General features: G+C 40.1%; 1 protein-coding gene across 1 annotated transcript in view; it reads right to left on the bottom strand.

Annotated features, from left to right (window-relative positions):
* Nucleotides 1-22,455, bottom strand: part of plod1a (procollagen-lysine, 2-oxoglutarate 5-dioxygenase 1a) — a 28,369-nt gene extending 5,914 nt beyond the window's left edge. Inside the window, exons 1-15 of the mRNA XM_014412745.3 lie at nucleotides 22,058-22,455; nucleotides 20,970-21,061; nucleotides 20,563-20,696; nucleotides 18,286-18,449; nucleotides 16,683-16,795; nucleotides 15,720-15,783; nucleotides 8,131-8,228; nucleotides 6,875-6,976; nucleotides 6,606-6,737; nucleotides 4,447-4,568; nucleotides 4,170-4,274; nucleotides 3,889-4,014; nucleotides 2,162-2,297; nucleotides 1,955-2,068; nucleotides 126-191 (exon numbers count right to left, since the gene is read on the bottom strand). Of these exons, the coding sequence (XP_014268231.1) occupies nucleotides 126-191; nucleotides 1,955-2,068; nucleotides 2,162-2,297; nucleotides 3,889-4,014; nucleotides 4,170-4,274; nucleotides 4,447-4,568; nucleotides 6,606-6,737; nucleotides 6,875-6,976; nucleotides 8,131-8,228; nucleotides 15,720-15,783; nucleotides 16,683-16,795; nucleotides 18,286-18,449; nucleotides 20,563-20,696; nucleotides 20,970-21,061; nucleotides 22,058-22,148 (1,659 nt within the window). The 5' untranslated portion in view covers nucleotides 22,149-22,455. The remainder of the gene's footprint in view (nucleotides 1-125; nucleotides 192-1,954; nucleotides 2,069-2,161; nucleotides 2,298-3,888; nucleotides 4,015-4,169; nucleotides 4,275-4,446; nucleotides 4,569-6,605; nucleotides 6,738-6,874; nucleotides 6,977-8,130; nucleotides 8,229-15,719; nucleotides 15,784-16,682; nucleotides 16,796-18,285; nucleotides 18,450-20,562; nucleotides 20,697-20,969; nucleotides 21,062-22,057) is intronic.
* Between the last annotated feature and the right edge of the window lie 640 nt (nucleotides 22,456-23,095).

The raw sequence follows: 23,095 nt of genomic DNA, 5'->3' as shown, positions 1-23,095 counted from the left end.
CCACAATATTTATAAGAAACATGGAAGTTGATAGGAGTTCAATGTATTTGCTTTTGCCTCTTCTAAACACAACAGCTCATTCAGTAGGTTAATCTGACTCCAGCTCAGCTCGAGTTTAAACTTACATTTTCAATCAGCTTGTCCTTCATGATGCGGGTATAGTTCTCATGGATGTAGCGCTCCTCCCAGTCCTGAAATAAATATAACATACAGATTTGCTCATTGCAAATCACACCGTGTCCTCATCAAACCTTCGCGTAGACGCAGAAATTCTTCTAGACTGCCTTCTTTTACATATGAAGATCAGACGGTGGCTTAGCTTAGACAGTAACGTTAAAAAACGTTTAAACTGACTGTTTCAGTAATGTTGATGTTGACATGTATACTAAAACTTTGATACTTTATGCTGATGTCAGCACTCGTAACACGGAAATCCCCTATAACGACATCTACAATGTTCTCATGGATCATTTGTGCTGAAGTCGTATAATGTTGTAAAAAAAAAAAAGAAGATTGGTTCAGCACATCTGTGAATATATCTTATCTACCATCACATCACAAAAAATACAAACTGAATTTCACTGTGAACATTACAAAAGACTTTCTCAGACAGTTTTCTGTAGATAATTACTTTTAAATTTCATTTTTCTTTTCAGGATTTTTCTGAGAAATATTCCAAATGTGTGTGTGGAGCTAAGATGATTGAAGACACTGTGTCTGAAGAAGCGCACAGAGGGAGGAAATAAGCATAGCTCTTATTTTACAGTATACATGGCAAAGCATTTTAATACTTAACAATTTAAGTGGATGTGTACTGTAGATGATACAGTCCTGATCAAAAGTTTAAGACCACTTGAAAACTCATATTTTGCATGGTTGGATCTTAACAAGGTTCCAAGTGGAGCTTCAACACGGAACAGGAAGAAATGGGAGTGAGACAAACCAGAGTGAGACAACACACCTGTCAGACTTAAGATCCCAAACATATTTTGTATTATACCTTCATGAACACATGATTTATGAATCCAGTTTGCACTTGTTTCCTGCACAATGTCTGTCTTACGTCTACTGTTTGTAGCTAACTTCATTTTTACTTTTACATTTTTGTATCTCATAGTATAAGAGGCCCTTACCAGGCATCTGTGGCACCTTTACTATTTTTGTTGTTTATTTATTATTTACTGTAACTGTAACACAGCAGTTTCCCTTTGGGATCAATGAAGTGTTCATCTGTCATCCATCTAATGATTAGGAAAACCGATGAGACCAGGATGTGGATTACCATGTGACTTTTTAAACCTGCCATATTGCAGTACATACATGATATGACCTGCATGTTGTCATGCTCTGATGACGGTCATAAAACTGAAACGTTAGCATGTTTGGTGGCATGGCAAAAATACACTGGTGAAATTGAGATATGGCAACTATTCCCCTGAAATTTTAAGCCAGTCCGACATATTTTAGATTAGGTTTATCAAAGGTTTCCTCGAGGAGGAACTGTGGACGTTCTCTCGCAGATATATATCATCATTTGGTGTCCTAGTAAAAAATAGCAAGCGGTGTTTCTTTAAACCCAACCTAAAAACCCACTGTCTATACATTCACACAAACTACATTAATTATTTAAACACTCTTCATATGTTACACTGTTTTATTCCTTTGCTTTGTTTTTCCATTTTGTCTCATTTTATATTTGTGATTCTGATTTTATATAAACACAGGGATCCTTTACTGAGCCTATATAACACATAGTGTCTGAGTGGTGAGATACTGTGTACTTATATGAATGTTTTGATTTTGTAGCTAACATTTATACATCACTATAAAATTAAAACAGCTTTTATATCGTACATACAGTAGCAGCTTAATTCCACCAACTTCATTTCTGCCACTGCAATAACCATTCTGCCTGCCACAAACACTACAGCAGCTAGTAATGTTTCCATCTCACCACTGGATTTTCAAAGATCTGCCACAGATCATTGTGTAGATGACCGGTCTGGTAATTTTCTGTAGACAGGATGCGGCCAAATGTGTGCATGTTGGTTACATACATGAAGATTCCCTGAGAGCAAAAACAACAGGTCAGTCACTACTGTGGACAGTTTTGAACTTTTCTTTAGGTTAAAAAAAACAGTTTCCTGTTTCTCTTACTGACCTTGTTGCGTATGTTGTGGCAGAAAGCCATGTCAGGGTCCGAGGAGCTGAACAGCTCATAGTCTTTCAGCTCTCTACGGAGGAGGCTGCCTTTCACCAGGTACACATTGGACACATATGGCACATTCCAGACGCCCCTAAAAACAACAGATAATTGATGGACCAACAAATGTTCCAATGAAGTCTTAGCTGCTACAAATTTCTGTTGGTCATTATTTAACAAGCCCACCCTACAGGCACTTTTTTCAGGCCTGCTGTGCTTTTTTTTGTGGCGAGTTGAACAAAATGTCATCACTGATGCAAGCTGACTGTTAGTTGGTGATGTATGTTGAACGTGACACGTGAAACGAACAAAAAAAGAGAACGTAGCGTCTCAGGGGAATGAGGCAAAGAACACGATACACTAATGCACACATCACTGTAGAGCTGTCCACCATGTTGGACGTGATAACCTGTGGCGATCACGTCCAATCACGCCTACATTTCTTACATAAACATGATCACTGCCCACCTTGCTTACACTCAGCTGTCAATCATCAAGGACAGAAGGAGAATCTTTTTATACCTCTCCTTCATCGTATACATAGAATTTGTTATAAGTTATTTCAATTTTTAAACTCACCAGTATCTGTTTCAAATAATATTTGACCATTTAAAAATCTTACAGTTATATTTTTATTATGTCTTTCTAGTTTTTTCTTTCTAATCTTTCTCATCTGCCTTCTCCACCACTTCTCCCATCCTCATCCCCATCTCATCCTCTCCCTTCTCACCTGAAGCCTCACTCTTGAACTGAAGTAATGGTTCTAGCATAAGAAATCCTACAGGAACATACTCATTTATTCTTGATGTTGTTGCAGTTATTAATTATCAGCAGATCAGACATCCCTCCTATCTCCAGACAGGTGACGAGAGCCAAAGAAAGCTGAATTTACGGTCGAGCAGAGGGAGCACAATCGCTGTCAGATGCTGTCAGTCAAAGCATTTTATAGATACAACATCTCCATATTTCCACATTTCACCTTTTTTCTCAAAATTGCATTTAGACATCAATCTTGAAATTTCTGCTTTATTCTCAAAGACATTGATGTTTTGAGGTTTTTGTTGCTGTTCTCCGGTTCCTGCTGAACTGCGCTATCACAGAGCGTGAACTCCATGATGACACACTTTCATCCCAGAGCTTTATTATTCTGAAGGATCAAGTGAAGGTGGATCTAGCCAAGGTCCAGGTGGGTTGTACTTACAAACAGCCACAGCAGTTCCTGCCATTTGACAACTTCTACCATCGCTTTATCTTTATCAAGACAGGTCTGCCTCTCACCTCTCCTAAACTCTCGATCTATTTTAAATTCTCATCCAGCTCCTGTGCTCACACACACTTGTGAACATTGGGGCTAAGGTTGCTGAGAATCAAACTCATTCGATTTTTAAAAGATGAACATATAGCACCAGTTTGAAAATCCCAATTCCTTCTTGAGTTATTGTATTCACAGGATTTTCTGGAAACTTGACCTCTGACCTTGACCTTTAGGTCACCAGGATTCAAACTTGTCTGAGAGTTTTCCTAGATACACCTAGACACACTAGTTATTGCAGGCACAGATTTGGGTATCTGTACCACCCACAGGTGACGACAACACCCCCTCAGCCTTTTATGGTCAAAAATGAGGAATGCAAAAAAAATTCTAAATGCTGACAAAGGTTTTAGGGAGCAAATAAGCAACTTACACTCTCCGTCCTTGTACAATGTCCACATAGTCCTCAGACCTGGCGTAGTAGCCGTCTCCACTGAGGGCTCCCCAAAAGTTGCTCCACAGCCGACCAGCTCGAGTTATCATTGGTGCTACAATAGGACTGCAGGAGGCCATTCAAGAAGTGCTATGTGTTACATTTCTTCATCTAGACATATACTCAACTCACATAAATACACTAGAGCTAAAGAAGTTAAATGTGACTGTGACTACTGCCAGCACATCAGTGAATGACTCAGTATAAAAACATTTCCTTACAGGTTTTGTTCAATCAGAATTTTGAGTGTATCCTTGTTCTTTAAGACCACTTCAATGTCCAAACTGAAGAAATAGTCACAGTCCTGGTCCCTCCGGCACAGATCGCTGAAGAAGAAAACACACTGATAGATTAGCACATATATTATAATAGAATTTAAAGAGCAATCTGTTATTGACCTTAATACTGTATAATGAAGAGTACACATCATCTTCTACAACTCAGTTGATAAACATTTTAAAATGAAGATGTGTCACGTTCTGGTTGGACAGTACTCACAGGCCTAGGTTCCTAGAGGCAGCTCCATCCATCTCTTCTTCAGGTTCGATGACTGTGACATTCTCATACAGGCTTCCATAATCCTTTAGGAAAGATCGGACCTGACGCTGATGATGAGCTTCCTGGAGGGAAAAGGAAAACACAAAGAAATGCAGAGCAGGAAGACTGCTGTGAAGATAAATATGTTGCAAAATGTAGAATAAAAAGTGAGAATGTGTAGAAACCTGTACGTTTTTTACAAGCTTGTGTTTTAAATTTACGGTTACAGAAAAAATGCATAGATTGATGTTTTCACAAATATACTAGAACTGCAAACTTGTAATTCAAATTTTTGTCATATTTATTTATTTGTTTACTTCTTATAATCACAAATCTGAATAAAAGTGCTTGACTGCATCCTCTCAAGTCACAAATCCACAATCTGCACTTTGACTGTGATGTGTGGTAAAACTCGAGCTTGTAGGCGGTGGTGAGGAGCATGGTGGTTGGGGGTGGAGGGAGCAGGTCAGCCAATCAGAAAGCAGAAGACCAAATGATCTTCATTAGCCAATGGTACAGCAGCATTTGACATCATACACACGACTGTTGCTGACCTACTGCATAAACACGCAGAGGCTTTAATCACCATCACTGGTTTAATCACACCACTCTGGACTCCAGTCTGCCCACTTTGCAGTAATATGTGGACTGCAAAACACGGGACAATAAACCTCCTCCCACTCAGTGGATCAGACCACACTCTTGTCCAGTTAGCACCTCAGTATGTTCCTGCTGCTTCCTGTTGCCACCAAGTCTGCAAGGAGGTGGAAGCAGGAAGCCAGCGAGGCTCTGCAGAACTGCTTGAGGTGTCTAAAGAGTGTGAAAATGCATCAACAGCGTATTCATTACATGTAAGAGTAAAAGACACTCGATTTCAAAGATGTGACAAAAGATTTCCTGCAAAAATGTCACAGGCTATAACACCACCTAAATGTTTGCCAAATCAAAAAAAAAGTTGAAAAGAATGTACAGAAATGTCCGAGGAGGGCATAAAGGTTAACCCATATGACAAAGGTGGGGAGGCGCCAAAGGATAACTGCTGCCTGGACATTGAGGACACTGTGTACAAATCACAAGTACTTGATTCCCTCCAACTCTCTGTGGCTAAACGCACTGCTGGGTTCCACACACAGCAGTCTAACAAACTATTCTCCTAGTTTCATGGACTTTGTCAAAGAGAAAATCATGAACCCATCTTCTGTTAAAATTGCCTAAATCAATCTGTTCATTACCTACTAAGTTACGTTAAATCCAGCAGGTTAATAATTTTTAGAAGGACTGAAAATGTCCTTATAAACCTTCATGTGAAGAGAAGTCCTCAAAAACGTCAAAGTAAGAAGGTCATGCAGCTGTGATAAGAGTAGATACTGTAACCATTCTGATTCCATTATCGATATCACTTATCGACTGTCACTGGCTCTGCTTTGAGAGTCACCACCGTCCCTAAGCAACACATCAACAGCATTACATTCATGCACATACTTGCACGCTATGCGGTCAAATGTTTGTGGGTGTTTGTTGAGGTTTTTCCTTTCTTCGTCACGTGTGTTATGAATAAATGTTCTTTTTTTTCGGTACCGGTACTAGTTTTATTTTGTTGTATTTATCCACGACACCTTAAAGGCCGGTCTATGAAAATATTGTCGGGCATAAACCGGTCCGTGGCGCAAAAAAGGTTGGGGACCGCTGCATTACAGTACATTACTTAATAACTCCAAGGAGAAGGTAATTTGTTACACTACGCGTTACATTACTTTTGGGTTTCTCTGTAAAATAACCTGAAAGGCTTTGTCTGATAATAAAACTACAGTCCCACAGAGCAAGTTTCTATTCACAGACTGCTGGAGTAGCTATGAAGCACATAATGATCCTTCTTTACTTTATACTAGCACCTGGTGTGTGTGTGTGTGTGTGTGTGTGTGTGTGTGTGTGTGTGTGTGTGTGTGTGTGTGTGTGTGTGTGTACATATATATATAGAAGTAGCAGCTTTATGAAATAAACTCCACAGTATTTCATTTAGCCAGTGTATTTACATCTTAGTGAGGTATTCTGGTGTGATGCTAATTTGTGTCAGACTACATCAGACATATTTTTGCTGAGTGTCAGGAAAATGTAGTTACCTTGTTAAAAATGAAGAGTTTGATCTTGTTCTTGGGATGCTGGAGCTTCAGCAGCCGTTCGAAGAACACTGTAACAAATGGAGTGGGCTGCTGAATGAAGATGCCAATCACTACCAGAGGGTATTCATTTTCCTGTTAGAAACACACACATTAAACAAAAAATAAGTGTCATGTTCTACCAGGATGAGGCTTTATGCCATTTTTATCAGGCATCAAAGGTAGCTTTGGGAAATAATATGGATACAGTTTGTCAGGAAATGTAAACAGACCTGAAGAGCTGTGAGTGACCGTAGATCCTCATGACACACTGTGCACCCAGACTCAAATGTCCATGTGTTGGGGATGTAGTTTCCCAGGTAGTTGATCTGGAGCTGGAAAACAGTCGTGTGCTCTTGTAGTTCATTTTATATCAATCTCATATCTAATAGTCTAACACTGGTAATCTCTTAGTCGTACTAAAAGATGAAACAGATTTTCAGAATCTCAGACATATAGGTAGATTATCATTAGATTACTGGAACGACCCCTACATACATATTATGTATCAGAATCAGTGAAGCACAGGCTGAGGTGGGGATGGCAACAATCGTCCAACCCAACTTATTAATCAACCAACACACCAACAGTTTCAGTTCATTTGAAAGCCTGATACTTAACCCAGTCCACCCAAGAAGGCAAACTAAAAAAACGGTTTTATTTGTTGTTATTCATCGTCCACCCGGGCCTTATAGGCAGGTACTAAACATGTCAGACTCAACATGGCATTTAATCTGTTATTAGACTCAGTTGGCTTCTGTCAAAATGTAAAAGAACCCACCCACCACATTAATCACACTTTAGATCTTGTGTTAACATATGGCATAGAAACTGAACATTTAACAGTGTTTCCTGAAAACCCTCTCCTGTCTGATCATTTCCTGATAACATTTACAATAATTGATTACACAGCAGTGGGGAGTAGACTTTATCACAGTAGATGTCTTTCTGAAAGTGCTGTAACTAAGTTTAAGAATATAATCCACCCACTGTTATCATCTTCAATGCCCTGTACCAACATAGAGCAGAGCAGCTACCTGAACGCTACTCCAACAGAGGTTGATTATCTTGTTAATAATTTTACCTCCTCACTACGTACGACTCTGGATACTGGAGCTCCGGTGAAAACTAAGGTCTCAAATCAGAAGTACCTGACTCTGTGGTATAATTCTCAAACACGTAGCCTAAAGCAGATGACTCGTAAGCTGGAGAGGAAATGGCGTGTCACAAATTTAGAAGATCATCATTTAGCCCGGAGAAATAGTTTGTTGCTATATCACCATATTAGAGTACTTCGCTCTCACACTGCAGGCTTACTTGTTGTTCCTAGAGTATTTAAAAGTAGAATGGGAGGCAGAGCCTTCAGTTTTCAGCTGAGAAAACTGCTGAGAGAATACAAACTCAAACTTTTCGAGCAGGTTTTATTGTTTCCATTAAAAACTGTGCGATGTGACTACAGCTTAATAACATGGAACAGATAAGTTGGTACCTTTGTTGGTCCGTTTCCGTGGACGATGACAGGCAGAGTATCATACAACACATTTCTGAGTCGTACTTGACTATCTTCAAACTTCAGCACCACATCATCTGGAAACATAAACAGATGTAAAACAACTATCAGACTTGTTTTTAAGATTTGAAATATCAAAACTACACATTTACATTTTAAATGTTTCAAGAGAACACTGAAGATAAATAGATCAGATAGACAGAAGAACAAGTTAACTACTGTAAGACCTAGCTACCACAAAGCATACACAATACTGTTACTGCTGACAGTATGTCATGGTCCTAGGTCATGTGACCCAGTGTTTTGTGTTTCCTTGTATGTTGATATTCATTGTTTATGTTTTAGTCTCATTTAGTTATCTAAAGATCCTTCTACAGGGAGTGCAGAATTATTAGGTAAATGAGTATTTTGTCCACATCATCCTCTTCATGCATGTTGTCTTACTCCAAGCTGTATAGGCTCGAAAGCCTACTACCAATTAAGCATATTAGGTGATGTGCATCTCTGTAATGAGAAGGGGTGTGGTCTAATGACATCAACACCCTATATCAGGTGTGCATAATTATTAGGCAACGTCCTTTCCTTTGGCAAAATGGGTCAAAAGAAGGACTTGACAGGCTCAGAAAAGTCAAAAATAGTGAGATATCTTGCAGAGGGATGCAGCAGTCTCAAAATTGCAAAGCTTCTGAAGCGTGATCATCGAACAATCAAGCGTTTCATTCAAAATAGTCAACAGGGTCGCAAGAAGCATGTGGAAAAACCAAGGCGCAAAATAACTGCCCATGAACTGAGAAAAGTCAAGCGTGCAGCTGCCAAGATGCCACTTGCCACCAGTTTGGCCATATTTCAGAGCTGCAACATCACTGGAGTGCCCAAAAGCACAAGGTGTGCAATACTCAGAGACATGGCCAAGGTAAGAAAGGCTGAAAGACGACCACCACTGAACAAGACACACAAGCTGAAACGTCAAGACTGGGCCAAGAAATATCTCAAGACTGGTTTTTCTAAGGTTTTATGGACTGATGAAATGAGAGTGAGTCTTGATGGGCCAGATGGATGGGCCCGTGGCTGGATTGGTAAAGGGCAGAGAGCTCCAGTCAGACGCCAGCAAGGTGGAGGTGGAGTACTGGTTTGGGCTGGTATCATCAAAGATGAGCTTGTGGGGCCTTTTCGGGTTGAGGATGGAGTCAAGCTCAACTCCCAGTCCTACTGCCAGTTTCTGGAAGACACCTTCTTCAAGCAGTGGTACAGGAAGAAGTCTGCATTCTTCAAGAAAAACATGATTTCCATGCAGGACAATGCTCCATCACACGCGTCCAAGTACTCCACAGCGTGGCTGGCAAGAAAGGGTATAAAAGAAGAAAAACTAATGACATGGCCACCTTGTTCACCTGATCTGAACCCCATTGAGAACCTGTGGTCCATCATCAAATGTGAGATTTACAAGGAGGGAAAACAGTACACCTCTCTGAACAGTGTCTGGGAGGCTGTGGTTGCTGCTGCACGCAATGTTGATGGTGAACAGATCAAAACACTGACAGAATCCATGGATGGCAGGCTTTTGAGTGTCCTTGCAAAGAAAGGTGGCTATATTGGTCGCTGATTTGTTTTTCTTTTGTTTTTGAATGTCAGAAATGTATATTTGTGAATGTGGAGATGTTATATTGGTTTCACTGGTAAAAATAAATAATTGAAATGGGTATATATTTGTTTTTTGTTAAGTTGCCTAATAATTATGCACAGTAATAGTCACCTGCACACACAGATATCCCCCTAAAATAGCTAAAACTAAAAACAAACTAAAAACTACTTCCAAAAACATTCAGCTTTGATATTAACGAGTTTTTTGGGTTCATTGAGAACATGGTTGTTGTTCAATAATAAAACTTGCCTAATAATTCTGCACTCCCTGTATTTTGATGAGGTCGCCATGTTAGTTCTTTGTTTATCACCCCCTGTCTCCCTCGCCCTTCATGTGTTGTCTCCCGTTTCCTCTTCTTGTTTACGTGTTTTCCCCCCTGTGACCCATTCCTTCTGTCACGTGTGCTTTCCTCATCGTGTTTAGTTATATCCATGTCTCATCTCCAGTCCCTTTTTCATCCTCTGTAAGTTTTTATGGTGTTCGCGTTCCTCGTCAGTCCACCATGGTAAATCCGTGTCTTAGTCTGTCATGTCTTTCATGTCTGCATGTCCTATGTTGCCAAGCTTGTGTCATGTCTGCGTCTCATTATGCTCCCTGTTTTATTTTGAAGAGGTCTGGTGTCCCATGTTCATTGTGTTTAGTTTCACTTCCTACGTGGCGTCATTATGTTCATTCTAGTCAGCTGTTTCCCCGGGTGTTTCCACTTGCCCTGATCGCCTCCTGTGTGCATTTAGTCTGTGTGTTTTCTTTCATTCCTGTCAGGTCGTCTGCTGTTTGTCTTCAGAGCTGAAGTTACAGCAGCATGGAATTAATCAAATATATAGCTGGACTATGAAGCTGCAAACGTTTTGAGTTCTGTCATGATCCTGGGTCCTTTTGACCCAGCGTTTTGTGTTTTCTCTTCGCGATTTTGGTTCTGTGCTCTAATTGGTATTTACCCTGTTCCCCCCCATGTGTTCCTGTTTTATTGTGAAGGTCTGCGTCTTATGTGAGTGTTTTCAGTTTGCCTCCCTGGTCTCGTCATGTTAATCTCTCCCAGCTGTGTCTCTCACCTGTGTGTAATCTCCCTGTGTTCTCTGAGTGTATTTAAGTTGTATTTTCTGTCTTAGTAATCGCTGGTTCTTCTGTGTTGTTTCCCCTCGGTCTCCCTGCCTCTCTTCATGTGTATTTCCCCGGATCTCCCTGCACCGTCATTCCTGGTTTGTGTTGTTAGTTTACCCAGTTTAGGTTTCGGTTTCATGTTCACACCCCGTTGCTGTTTGTACCCACTGCTGTAAATAAACACTCACCTGCACCAGAGCTGCCGCCTTTTGGGTCCTTACTACAAATCCACACGGCTTGCCCCGCAAACCGTGACAAGTTCATATCAGTATCCTTTGACAAATATAATATTAATAGCATTTTTATAACAAATTTGTAAAAATCTTAGTTTTGGAGAGATCTATATATTGTCCTATATATTAGTTGGGTGTAAACCAACCCCACTTACTCTAAACCTCTCTTTGGCTCATCAATATAAATAAGAATTTATAATATTTGGTGGAGAATATATACAGAGACAGCATTTATGGTACAGCTGACTATGAATGAGAGGAAATGATTAAAAGCCTCATAGATATTTAATTTTCTAGGTATGATATAAACACCTTAAAGATTTGAACGTGTTTTCAAGAACTCATCCACACAGTACCACACTGGAATTCCCCCCTTAGCTTCTAAACACGAAACTGGAAGAGTGGCTCCAGCAGATTCCAGTTACAACATCCAAGGTCTCTAGCCATGGGAGAGCACAGTGTTAGGAACAGCTAAGATACTGCTCAGTACCTGAGAGTACCTTAGCTTGAGGAACACACACATACCATCCTCCGAGGGTGACAGAGACATTGTTATATGATATACTTAGAACGGCAAACTTACTGAAACCAGCCAGGACAACACACTTGTCACACTGTTAGATCAGAGTCAGTTCACAGAGGAGCTTTATGACACAATAGTTTCCACTCTTCCTACATCTGATCAGATCTGCTGAGCCTGTACAGATACTATTAAAGAAAAATACAGACTTTCCAATGATCCCTCAATATCCTGTGTCTCATGAAAATAGAAAAGGTGTTATATCAGTAATTCAATTTAAATCTAGACTAGACCGAGATATAATCCCAGCAAACATGCCCGGTGAGCCCACAGTGAGCAGCTCTGGCTGTGTGGCAAAGAAAAAGGGCCCATAGCAGTTTTGCCCTTTAATAGTTTAGGAGTAGTTTTACTTCACGGGGCCCCTATCACAGTTGACTGTGGGCAACCAAAAGACTGGGATAAGTATGGGTTTGCCCCACAGTTCACCCACACTTACCCCCTGTTGTCTGGATGTCATGTTATTTATAATAAGCAAATGCCATACAGGGAAATATGATTACTGTGGACTATTTTTGTCTTTCAGGGCAAGTGGCTCCATAGTGTAGTGATTAAGGTATTTGAGTATCAAGCAGAAGATCCCTGGCTTGGGTGCATGAGGAAACATAAATCCCTAAAAGATTGTGTCAGGGAGGATACCTGGTGTAAAAATCTACCAAATCAACTGGCAACATTTTTACCCACACTCAATATCAGCTGGTAACTGTGGGGTCTATTCATTCACATGTCAAAGTGTGACACATATGTGTAGATATCTTCTGAAGCTAGCAGAAGTGTGGCCTTGTAGAAAAGTCGACTTTATCGCTGTTCCAGAAAGATGCAACAGAGATGGCATTTCACAGAGCATCAGTTCTGATGCTCTGTGAAATGCCAGAGAGAGGAAGTAATTTCACTGGCAGGTAATGACCAAACTGTGAATTGACCAGAAACCCCACTGTCCAATGTGTCCATATCATCTGCAATATAGAACTAGTTAGGATAAAAACTGGCTAAATACTGCCCAGAAATAGCCCTAAAATGGACTGCAGTGTTGATGTCAGTGACGTCAACTTTTATCAAAAAACACACTCACACGTTGTTACTGTCAGACCAATGTAACCAAGTCATTTTATACTTCATACAGAAAAGATGACCTGCGTGTCATGGATAACATTTTTTGTTCTGCTCTAACCTGTGCTACTCAACTTATCCACACCTGGATAAAGGTTATGTAGCCTTCTCAAAGTGACACCTCATCAAGATAACTCCTCAAAAGACCAACAGAAGGTGTCCTCACCATGGCACCATACTTATCCTAGAATGGTGGGATGCACCCTCATCTACAAAGAAACGATGAAGGTACTGCCGATTGTCCTCTACAGTTGAGCAAAAAAGCAATAAGAACCACTCCTCGACAATGAAAATATGCAAGAACTGGAGTCACAGAAGTAGACGTGGGGACCAATATAGGAGCATTGCAACCACTGGAGCTCCAGTGAGAGCTTTTCAAGGCCTACATCTTGTAACAACCATTATTATGGCATAACACCGTTATGGGGTGTCTTCCCATTATTGTAGTAGTTGGAGAGTCTCCTAGTGTGAGTGCAGCCATTACAGTCGAGCATGCTGCTCTCCGCTCATGTGTTTTAGAGAGACCTTCCCATTGTAATGGGCTGGTGCCTAGGCTCCGACTTGTCCGGCTAACCTCCATGCCAAATGCCCGCGGGACCTTCCTCACCAGACCAACATTACAATCTGCTTGAACCAAGTAAAATATAGATATCCAGCTATAGACATCATATACCTGAGCTTTCTGCAAACAGTGAAAGAAACGGACTCCATACCTTAACACTTAGCTATTAGCAAAAATGGTTGCTGATAATAGCCCAACCCCCCAAAACGACTATACCTCTGGGGAAAATCTTAGAAATATGGTATCTAACCAGATTCTTACTCTGAATGGCATTACCTTGGCCTCCAGTAACGCTGTGAGGAACCTTGGAGTCATTTTTGACCAGAACATGTCCTTCAATGCACATATTAAATAAATATGTAGGACTGCTTTCTTCCATTTGCGCAACATCTCTAAAATTAGAAATATCCTGTCTCAGAGTGACGCTGAAAAACTAGTTCATGCATTTATTACTTCCAGGCTGGACTACTGTAATTCATTATTATCAGGATGTCCTAAAAACTCCCTGAAAAGCCTTCAGTTAATCCAAAATGCTGCAGCAAGAGTCCTGACAGGGACTAGAAAGAGAGAGCATATTTCTCCTGTATTGGCTTCCTGTTAAATCCAGAATTCAAAATCCTGCTCCTCACATACAAGGTCTTAAATAATCAGGCCCCATCTTATCTTAATGACCTTGTAGTGCCATATCACCCTATTAGAGCACTTCGTTCTCACACTCCAGGCTTATTTGTTGTTCCTAGAGTATTTAAAATGGTAAATGGCCTGTATTTATATAGTGCTTTACTAGTCCCTAAGGACCCCAAAGCGCTTTACATATCCAGTCATCCACCCATTCACGCACACATTCACACACTGGTGATGGCAAGCTACATTGTAGCCACAGCCACCCTGGGGCGCACTGACAGAGGCGAGGCTGCCGGACACTGGCGCCACCGGGCCCTCTGACCACCACCAGTAGGCAACGGGTGAAGTGTCTTGCCCAAGGACACAACGACCAAGACTGTCCAAGCCGGGGCTCGAACCGGCAACCTTCCGATTACAAGGCGAACTCCCAACTCTTGAGCCACGATCGCCCCAAAAGTAGAATGGGAGGCAGAGCCTTCAGTTTTCAGGCCCCTCTTCTGTGGAACCAGCTTCCAGTTTGGATTCAGGAGACAGACACTATCTCTACTTTCAAGATTAGGCTTAAAACTTTCCTTTTTGCTAAAGCATATAGTTAGGGCTGGACCAGTGCTTGCTCATAGTGGGTCATATTATTATTGGGTTTTTTCTCTGTATGTATTATTGTAGCCTCTACCTTACACTATAAAGCGCCTTGAGAGCGACTGTTGTTGTTATTTGGTGCTGTATAAATAAACTTGAATTGATCCCACACAATACCAGAGAGGGACTTCCTTATATTGCCTTGCCTGCCAAACCTTGTGACATGTGTTCCCGACTAGACTTGTTCAGTTACACACAAAAAACTACCTGCCACCAACTAGACAACTGTTCTGTAAACAGTATGATTGTTATTCCTGTAAAGACACTTTAACTCTCTCATTCTTACAATGATCTTTGTACATTTTGGTGATGCAATAAAAGTAAATGGAGCACTCCCCTTGAGACTTTACAATGTGACTACAGACCTGTCAACAGAGGAAATAAATGGAGCATCTAAATGAAGTGTATAGTTTAGTCACCATCTGCTGACATCGTTTTGTTTTTTATGCACCTTGCTAAGGTAGCCAATGATTGTTCATTTCAGCAAAGGAAGTAATGCCACAAAAATTACTTTGGCAAACCATAATTATACCCTTCACCTTTGGGGTATTAAAACAATCACCACTTCATCATCAGTGTATGAATTTTAAGTTATTATCCAAAAATATCACCTCATCTATGTATCCGTAGGTCAAAGTGAAAATGCTAAAATTCAATAAGTTCCTTAAAAGGTTGTTAAAGTTGTTACTCTGTTACTGTTTTCTAACTTCAATGCTCTTTTCGTTGTTGCTTTTCGCCATCTACTCAGTATATTTTGTATTCTTTTCTTTTTCCTCATTTTTGTGATTTTCAGACTTGTTTCCATCACTTCGACGTGAACCCAATGCTCTCATTTTTATTGCCTGTTTATGCCCCGTCCTTATCTTCAATGTCATGCTGCTCTGTTGTATCTTAAATGCCCCTTTGGGATAAGTAAAGTGTCTCTGATTTCTGATTTTTCTGATTTATTGTCTGTTGTTTATCATTTTTCGTTATAATGTGCATGGTAAACAAGAGCAGGAGAAGATGCTGGGCAGTGTTACATGTGTTATCAACAACCTTGGCCTGCTGGTCAAAGAAAACAAAATTCAATGCACTCACCAAGTGCTCCATGAAGGTTCTGAAAGAGTCTGCATTTGTTGTCCAGGGTGATATTTATAGATTTCTGAAAAATAGAAATATATTCTTTTGATCTATTATGTTACATGTATCCAATAAGATGAAAACTTCTACAGGAACAAACAAACTGTGGCTGCTTCTTCAGGCCGATGTTGGGAATAAATAATTTTTCAGTGCCTCAATAATGCTATGCTTTTTTATTAATAAGTGTTATAAAGTTATGTAGTGTAGTATTAAGTGGACACAGCCCTGAAAATAAAGGCATGAGACCATGTGTCCTTGGGGAGTAGAAAGCTGCAGACTCACTCACGCTTGCTTGGGAAAATGTAGATAAGAGGGGACCATCTCTAGTGGAAAGTTACTGAGACACTGTTGTTTAGAGTAGAGATAGAGAGCTTCTGTAATAAAACCATTAGGGGCACACCACCATTTGGAGATCCACGGCAATGTGTCATGCAGGACGCATCTCCCTTCTAGAAGTAATGTGAAAGAGAAATAAAGTGCTAAATTGTCTACTGAGCAGTGTGTTGTCTTCCATCGGATGCCTCTGAGGAATCAAAAGAACTCGGTGAAGTGTTGACATTTAAAACCGAGCAGCGTATATTTACCTGCTTTCACATGATAGCTAACATCAGAATTGTACTGCCCTGAATTATGCTGCATTCAATATGAAAACGATGTATTTTCAGCACTATTGTTTTGTGTATTGTTCATCATTACCATCAAAAGCCTCTGGTACATGTTTCAAATTAAAAGCCTAACACGAACCAGGAAAATGTCCAATGAGCTAAAAGACCTGTAATTTGAACCATGTGGACAGAAAGTGCTGAATTTCAGTTAGCAGGAGATGTTATAAACATCACTTCATGTAATTACAGTGCTGTAGAGGCATTCATGAAAAAATAGTGGAATTTCATAAAGTTACAGCAGTGGAACAAGTCTTACTCTTTTTGATTGATCAGTGTAAACCTTGGTGAAAAACAGCTGATCACTGTCACCGTCGTCTCCTGTCCAATTAGCAACGAGCTCTTTGATGTTGGGAAGATAGCCAATGAAACCTGTGAGGAGACAAGAGAAATGAGACAGGAAATGATCACATATATTAGAAGTATACATTTGTTCATGACCTTCATGTAGACACAGTGAGGGAAAGTTAAGGCGTGTGTTTCGAGGAGCATGTCTAATGAGCTCTACCAGGTTTATGTCACCAGTGCAGTGCTGACTAACGACCTGCTATAAAACCATCTGCCCTATCTCATCTATCAGCAACCTGTGAGCCTCACATTTTAACGATTTTTTTTTCTGGTACTTCTTAAGCCCAGAAGGTGAGTGACCCTTTTAACCTGCTTATTTACACAGGTGGGGAGTAGTGTTTCTATGATTGGGTGAATGACGCATGTTGTATAAAGAGCTTTGAGTGCTGAGGTTGAGTAGTAAAGCACTACATAGGAACCAGTTCATTTACCTTCCAGGTTTTCCTGCTGGATGTGAGAGATACAGCAACAGCTTAACATTTAATACCATCTGAAAATTTTTTATTTTTTATAATTTACATTTTTATAATTGCTTACATGGCACCAGTTGACTAAGTATGCAAATGCTGAAACAACATTAAGAAAGTACTGATTAATAAAGTACTAAAACAACATTAAGTGCAGTGCTGCACTGCATTTGGATTTGGATCTGTTTACGTATCTTAGTGAGCTACTTCAGTCTCTGGGTTGATTTTCATTAATAAATGCTTTCTGCTGAGTTTAACTTCTAGTACTCGAGGTTAGAGAGCTATTATGTAGAGAATCAATAAAATAATTGGTTAGGAACTGAATGGACAAGTGACATCAACAATGGAATTGGAATTGCTAAATTCCAATAGATTCCCATCCCATATGAACACATATTAGAAAATCTGTTGAAACTGTCTCAATTCTGTGTCTGTGCGTTGGTCTTTTTGTGTTTCCTTGTTCTGTAGTGAGAGGTAGTGGGAGTTGGTATTCAGGATGCTATAAATGTGCCTGTTTTACTGTGAAGGCTGTTCTGTGATGTCTCCTGTCCCTGCTATGTGACTGCCCTGATTGTTTTCACCTGTGTTTATTATGTTTCGATTTATCTCATTGCCGAGCTGGCCTCCAGTATTTCATCAGCCCTCAGTGTGGCTACATACAGCAGTACTGTACAGTGTGAACTGTAGTTGCTTTGTCCACTCTGGCATTGTATGCACTGTTCTTTGTAACTTTGCTGTGTTTTGTTGTTTTCTAATTTCTTGTGTTTTGGATTTTTCCCTTGAACAATGATTCACTTTGGATTAGCTATTAAAGAGCTCCCTTTTTGAAAAATCCTTTGTGTGCTGTGTCCTGCATCCTAAAATTATGTGACCCTCCACACATGGCTACACTGTGACGCAGGTGTCTCTAATAAAAAAATATGACATAAAAATATTGTTTTTTCTCAGAATAAATACTTCATGTTATGTAAAAACAAACAGACAGAAATTACACAGCAATATTACTTTTCTCAGCAGTACAAGAAACAACAAGACTGATAAACATACCCCCTGAGCCCAGGAACCTGTTGCCCTCCCTGACATGGGGATATTTGTCCTCCAGATGTCTGTCTGGCCAGATGAGGGTCTCAGAGGAGAACACAACCCTGTGCTTGGTCTGCTGGAACTTCTTGAGCAGCTCTTTGGGACCCGAGGCAAAAACCACATCGTAGCTAAGTCATTAAGGGAGTGAAAACAGAAAACGTTAGTACACAGTGCAGCTCAGCACTGTGTGAAGCCAGTGACACAGTTAAAACAAATGAAGGCGTTGTTATTATATGATACCAGCCAGAGTTAATTTGCCTGTGACTATGTTTACTACCAGAAAAGGAACTGCAACAAAAACAACACACACTTTCTTGATTTCACTATAATTACATGCTTCACCATAAAGAATTTTACAACTTTACAAAATGTCAGGACTTTTCCTTTAGCTGCCATGTACAGCTAAAGTGCATCAAATGTGCTTCAAAAACATGTCATTTAAATTAAATATGCATAAACACTGAAACAGTAATATCTTATGAATTTAGTATACTGACTCATAACATCGTAACACAGCAAATAAACTGCTATAAGTGGAGCTTGTTACTCAATTCAAAGCACGCTACCTTAAAAGACTAGAGAAACAGCAGAAACAGTTAAGAACTGCTAATATATTTTAAATAAGTAGCTATTAAATTTATACCGAGGCAATTCTTATACACCTGTACTCGATATTTGCATTATTTTGACCTGGACATGTTGAGTCAGTTGGCCTAGTTTGGTATAAAATGTGGAAGAGAAGAGAGGTTATATTTAAAGGTAAAGACTGCTCAGTGGTATTTAATATACTGGAAATTTTAGGTTTACATGTAAGTCCTCATTTTTACATCAGATACTGGCTTCTGTATACGTGACCTTTTGTTTTTTTTCTTATTTTTTAGGCTTCCTGCAAGACAAACTGAGGTGTAGCCTTTGACCTTTGTGTTACTGAATCTGCTCCTTAGTGCAGGATAAACAGGTTAGCTTAGAGTCATACAATGGATTCTAGGTAAAGCACTGCACTGGACGGGTGCACAGCAGCTGTGGTGTTCATGATCAGTGTCGAGTTACATAATATGAACTTTATGTGATGATGCTTAGATTCATTCACTGAAGTCCACCTTCACAGCAGCTTCAGACTGTCCAGCATAAACATTGTGCTGTCACTGTAGAGGGAGACAATCAGCCAAGATATCTCGTGAAACATCTGCTTACATCTGGCTGAATTCAGTTCTGTAAAACCACAAAGAGCTGCAGGTCTGCTAAAACACATCTACTGCAGCGCACAATAGAAATAATTGTAAGTGTGATTTTTTTACGTGTTTACGCCGTTTACATGTGGACGAAAGGTGCACCTTTCGTCCACATGCAAACGGCGTTTTCGATCACTGAAAACTGAGATTTTTAAAAACTACTGCCAGGGTGGAAATTTTCGAAAACTCCATTTTTGCGTTTATGTGTGAACGAGGAAAACGGAGAAAACGCAGCGTCAAAGGTGTGCGCCTTTTTTGACATCACACCGTGCGCCACGTTATTGTTTCGGTGAAATGGATTTCTACAATGGCGGACTTAGACAAAATACTGTTACTGTTAATTTTACTTCTATACTCATGTTGTACACAACTATTCAAATGATGAAGTCACAAATGTGCATTCATCTTTACAAAGAGAGTCAAATGCAGTGCAGCTGTTCAATATCAATCACTTTAACTGTTGACTATTCATACTTACAGCCTGATTACATCATGCACTAATATTTAGTGCTTCTATGTTTTCCTTACGTATCAATGCCGAATATCACGCTCATCAAATGTTTGCTGTTGTTCTAACCATGTGGACTGATGTTCTTCCAATATGTCTAAATGCAGATGTGTTTCTAGTCACTGTTCCTACTGAAACACAAAGTGAACCGTCATGTCACAGCCACTGAGCTCTTTTCTTCTTATCGTTTTGATACATCAGAATCAACCTGCTTAGAGTTTACACACACAATGCCACACAGAATGACTGGATGTTAACTGCAGCCTGCAGAGCACCACAGTGCTGAAAAGCATCCAAACAGAGTATGTTTCTCACCTACTAATACAGTTCTTCCTTAATTTGTCGTCAAGCTGTAAAATTACATACTACACATTACTATATTTCGTGTGCTGACAAAAGGCAGAACAAGGCAGATTCATGTAACATGAAATGAAATTGAACCAGTGGCTGAATAACTAACACAGTATTATAGTGGCATAGGTACCCAGATAGACACTCTACCTGTCAATAAAAAGGATTATTTGGCCATCATCCTTCATCTCCTTCAGACCTTCTTTAAGAAGTCGTACTTTCTGGCCTCCTCCTGGGGCTGACATGTAGTCACCTCCCTTCCATTTCTGATCTCGGCCCAGAACCTTAAAAACATACACCTCATCTTTTAGTTTAAAGCTTTTAATGTATCATCCTTTAAAAATACAGCCATTAAGGTTATGTCTTTCCTTATTTTCTGCTTTATATTATCAACACATATTAGTATGACTGAAATCCACTGAAAAGGACCAATTTTTGTGTTTGGATAAAACTCCTTAAAGCACACAGCAGGGACTTGTTTTAAAGAGACTGTGAGCCCTCACGTCTACAGAGCATGAAATAAACTTTTTCGAAAACTTTGCCCCAGAAGTTCTTACCTTGACAGTATAGTTAAAGTGTTTCGCTGTCCTCAGAAAACGCCTGTAGCCATCAGTCTCTTTGGTCGCAACAGTCACAACTAGAAGTTTGTCTGGAAACCAGAGCATGACAGAGGAATTCAGAATGACTTAAGCGTGACAAAACTTTACAGTACCACCATAAAGAGTATTTATGTAACGCGTGTATGACTGTGAACTATAGTGTACAATAACCTAGCAGAAAGAAGAGGCGCTGTATTAGTAATATGATGGCATTTTGATGCTCGCATATTTGCACTTAAACACAGAGCTTTAATGCAGAGCTATACTTGTGCGATTATGTCGACATGTAGTTACATTTCTACAGAGGAGCAAATACGTTTCTTGCACAGGCTGTGATAAAGGCTTTAAGATGGTTATGGTTACGATGTAACAGTGAACTGCTCAGGGTTAATGTCGCTATGAATTAAGCCTGAAAAAAAGTCTCTAAACTTAGATTTTTATTCTTTGTGGGTGTATCACAGAATCAAGTCCGCATCCCCTGCAACTATTAATAATATAGGCTTCCCACAGGCTAACGTGAATGTGTTAGAGGCAATGATTACAGCAGTTCAGAGGAGCATCGTCCACGTCAGCGGCATGGCAGCCCTCCTCAGCCCGGAGCGACTACAGTTTGCTTTGAATTGGAAAGCGCTGACGAAACGTTAATAAACTCCGTTCATGTTTTATTAACAGTGATTTTTATTTTGGAAAACTGAAAAACAACTTTTCGACATGCATCAAGCACTACGAGACAAAGTGGGGAAATTTCGGTTTTTCTAACAGACTAACACTGATCCAAGGATCCGGGCTTTTCATAAAGATGCAGCCAGATAATTTGTCGCCATCGTCTTGTTTTGTCTGTAGTTCGGCTTCAACTCTTTCTCACACATTTCTGTGACACGCGTGGTTGCAACACAGCTTTTTTCAGCCAGTTATCAAATGAACTAAGTCTCCCTGTGTCGAGCTTAACTGGCCCAACTCGTCTCGGTACACATTTGCTACAAACTGCACCACCAACACCGTGGGGTGCGGACACAGCGTTATCTCTGCCAGCATTCCAGACTTACCTTCAGGAATTCCCTCTACTTCGGAGTTTACCAGAGCGGAAAGCGCGCAGACAACAATAGCTGAAAATAACAGCAAAGATGAAAATCTCATTTTTGCCAGGTTAACGTCCCTGTTTTTGAACCGGACTGGTCCCGTTAGCGAACGTCAACTACGGCTGTGTTGGATCTGCCAGCTCAGCCTTCTCTAACTCGCCTTGTTTTTCCCTACTTTGCCTTTTCTCTCTCCTCCTCGCAGTTTCTCAGTGTGTGCACACAAACCGTGTATTTGTCTATACAGCAGTTACAGTAGAAGAATAACAGTAGTAAAACAGCAGTTTGGCATCTGTGTAAAGATTTGCCATCCAGGCTCTTTTATAACACAGTAGCCCACTTGTTAAAATCGCAAGCAAACGCCTACTTCCACAGTGGGCAGGAGAGAACTGTGCACATGGGGATCCTGCTGTTCCGCAGACATGAGTATCTGCACGTAGCCTGAAACGGTGGTTGTATATAAGTTTCTTACATAGACTATGGGTAAACAAAGTTTGTTAAATTAAAGCTCTCACTATAACTTGACCATGAAAAGAAAGAAAGGAAATGTTAAACATCAGTGCCAATCACATTATCCAAAGTAATCATAAACCTAACATTAGAACCCAAACGAAGAGTTTAGACAGAGGTATATCTAATGTGGTGTTGACATCCGATATATTTGCGAATACTGGTATACGAGTTCTTTGTTAGTTAGTGGTTAATTTAATTGACGTTAAAAAGTGTTATTGCATTCATTAAAGTCCAGCTAGAGGTTATTAGAGGTAGAAAAATCGGTACTAATGACGTTTTTAAGTAACCTCCAACATGTACAAACATTTGACCCAGAACATGCAATTCATCTGCATGAATGTAATGTCTTTGGTATGCTGTTTAACAATGGTGGCCACTCTCAAAGTGCAGCCAACGAGAACCCAGTGAGAAGTGCTAAGATAATCAACAGGAAATTGAATTGATAAGTGATGTTGGTAATGGAATCGGAATCGCCAAATCCTTATTAATTCCTAT

The sequence above is a fragment of the Maylandia zebra genome, linkage group LG20 (genome assembly GCF_041146795.1).
Source record: "Maylandia zebra isolate NMK-2024a linkage group LG20, Mzebra_GT3a, whole genome shotgun sequence".
Lineage (NCBI taxonomy): Eukaryota > Metazoa > Chordata > Actinopteri > Cichliformes > Cichlidae > Maylandia > Maylandia zebra.
The sequence above is the reverse complement of the archived record's forward strand: the minus strand, read 5'-3'. Positions and strand labels throughout refer to the sequence as shown.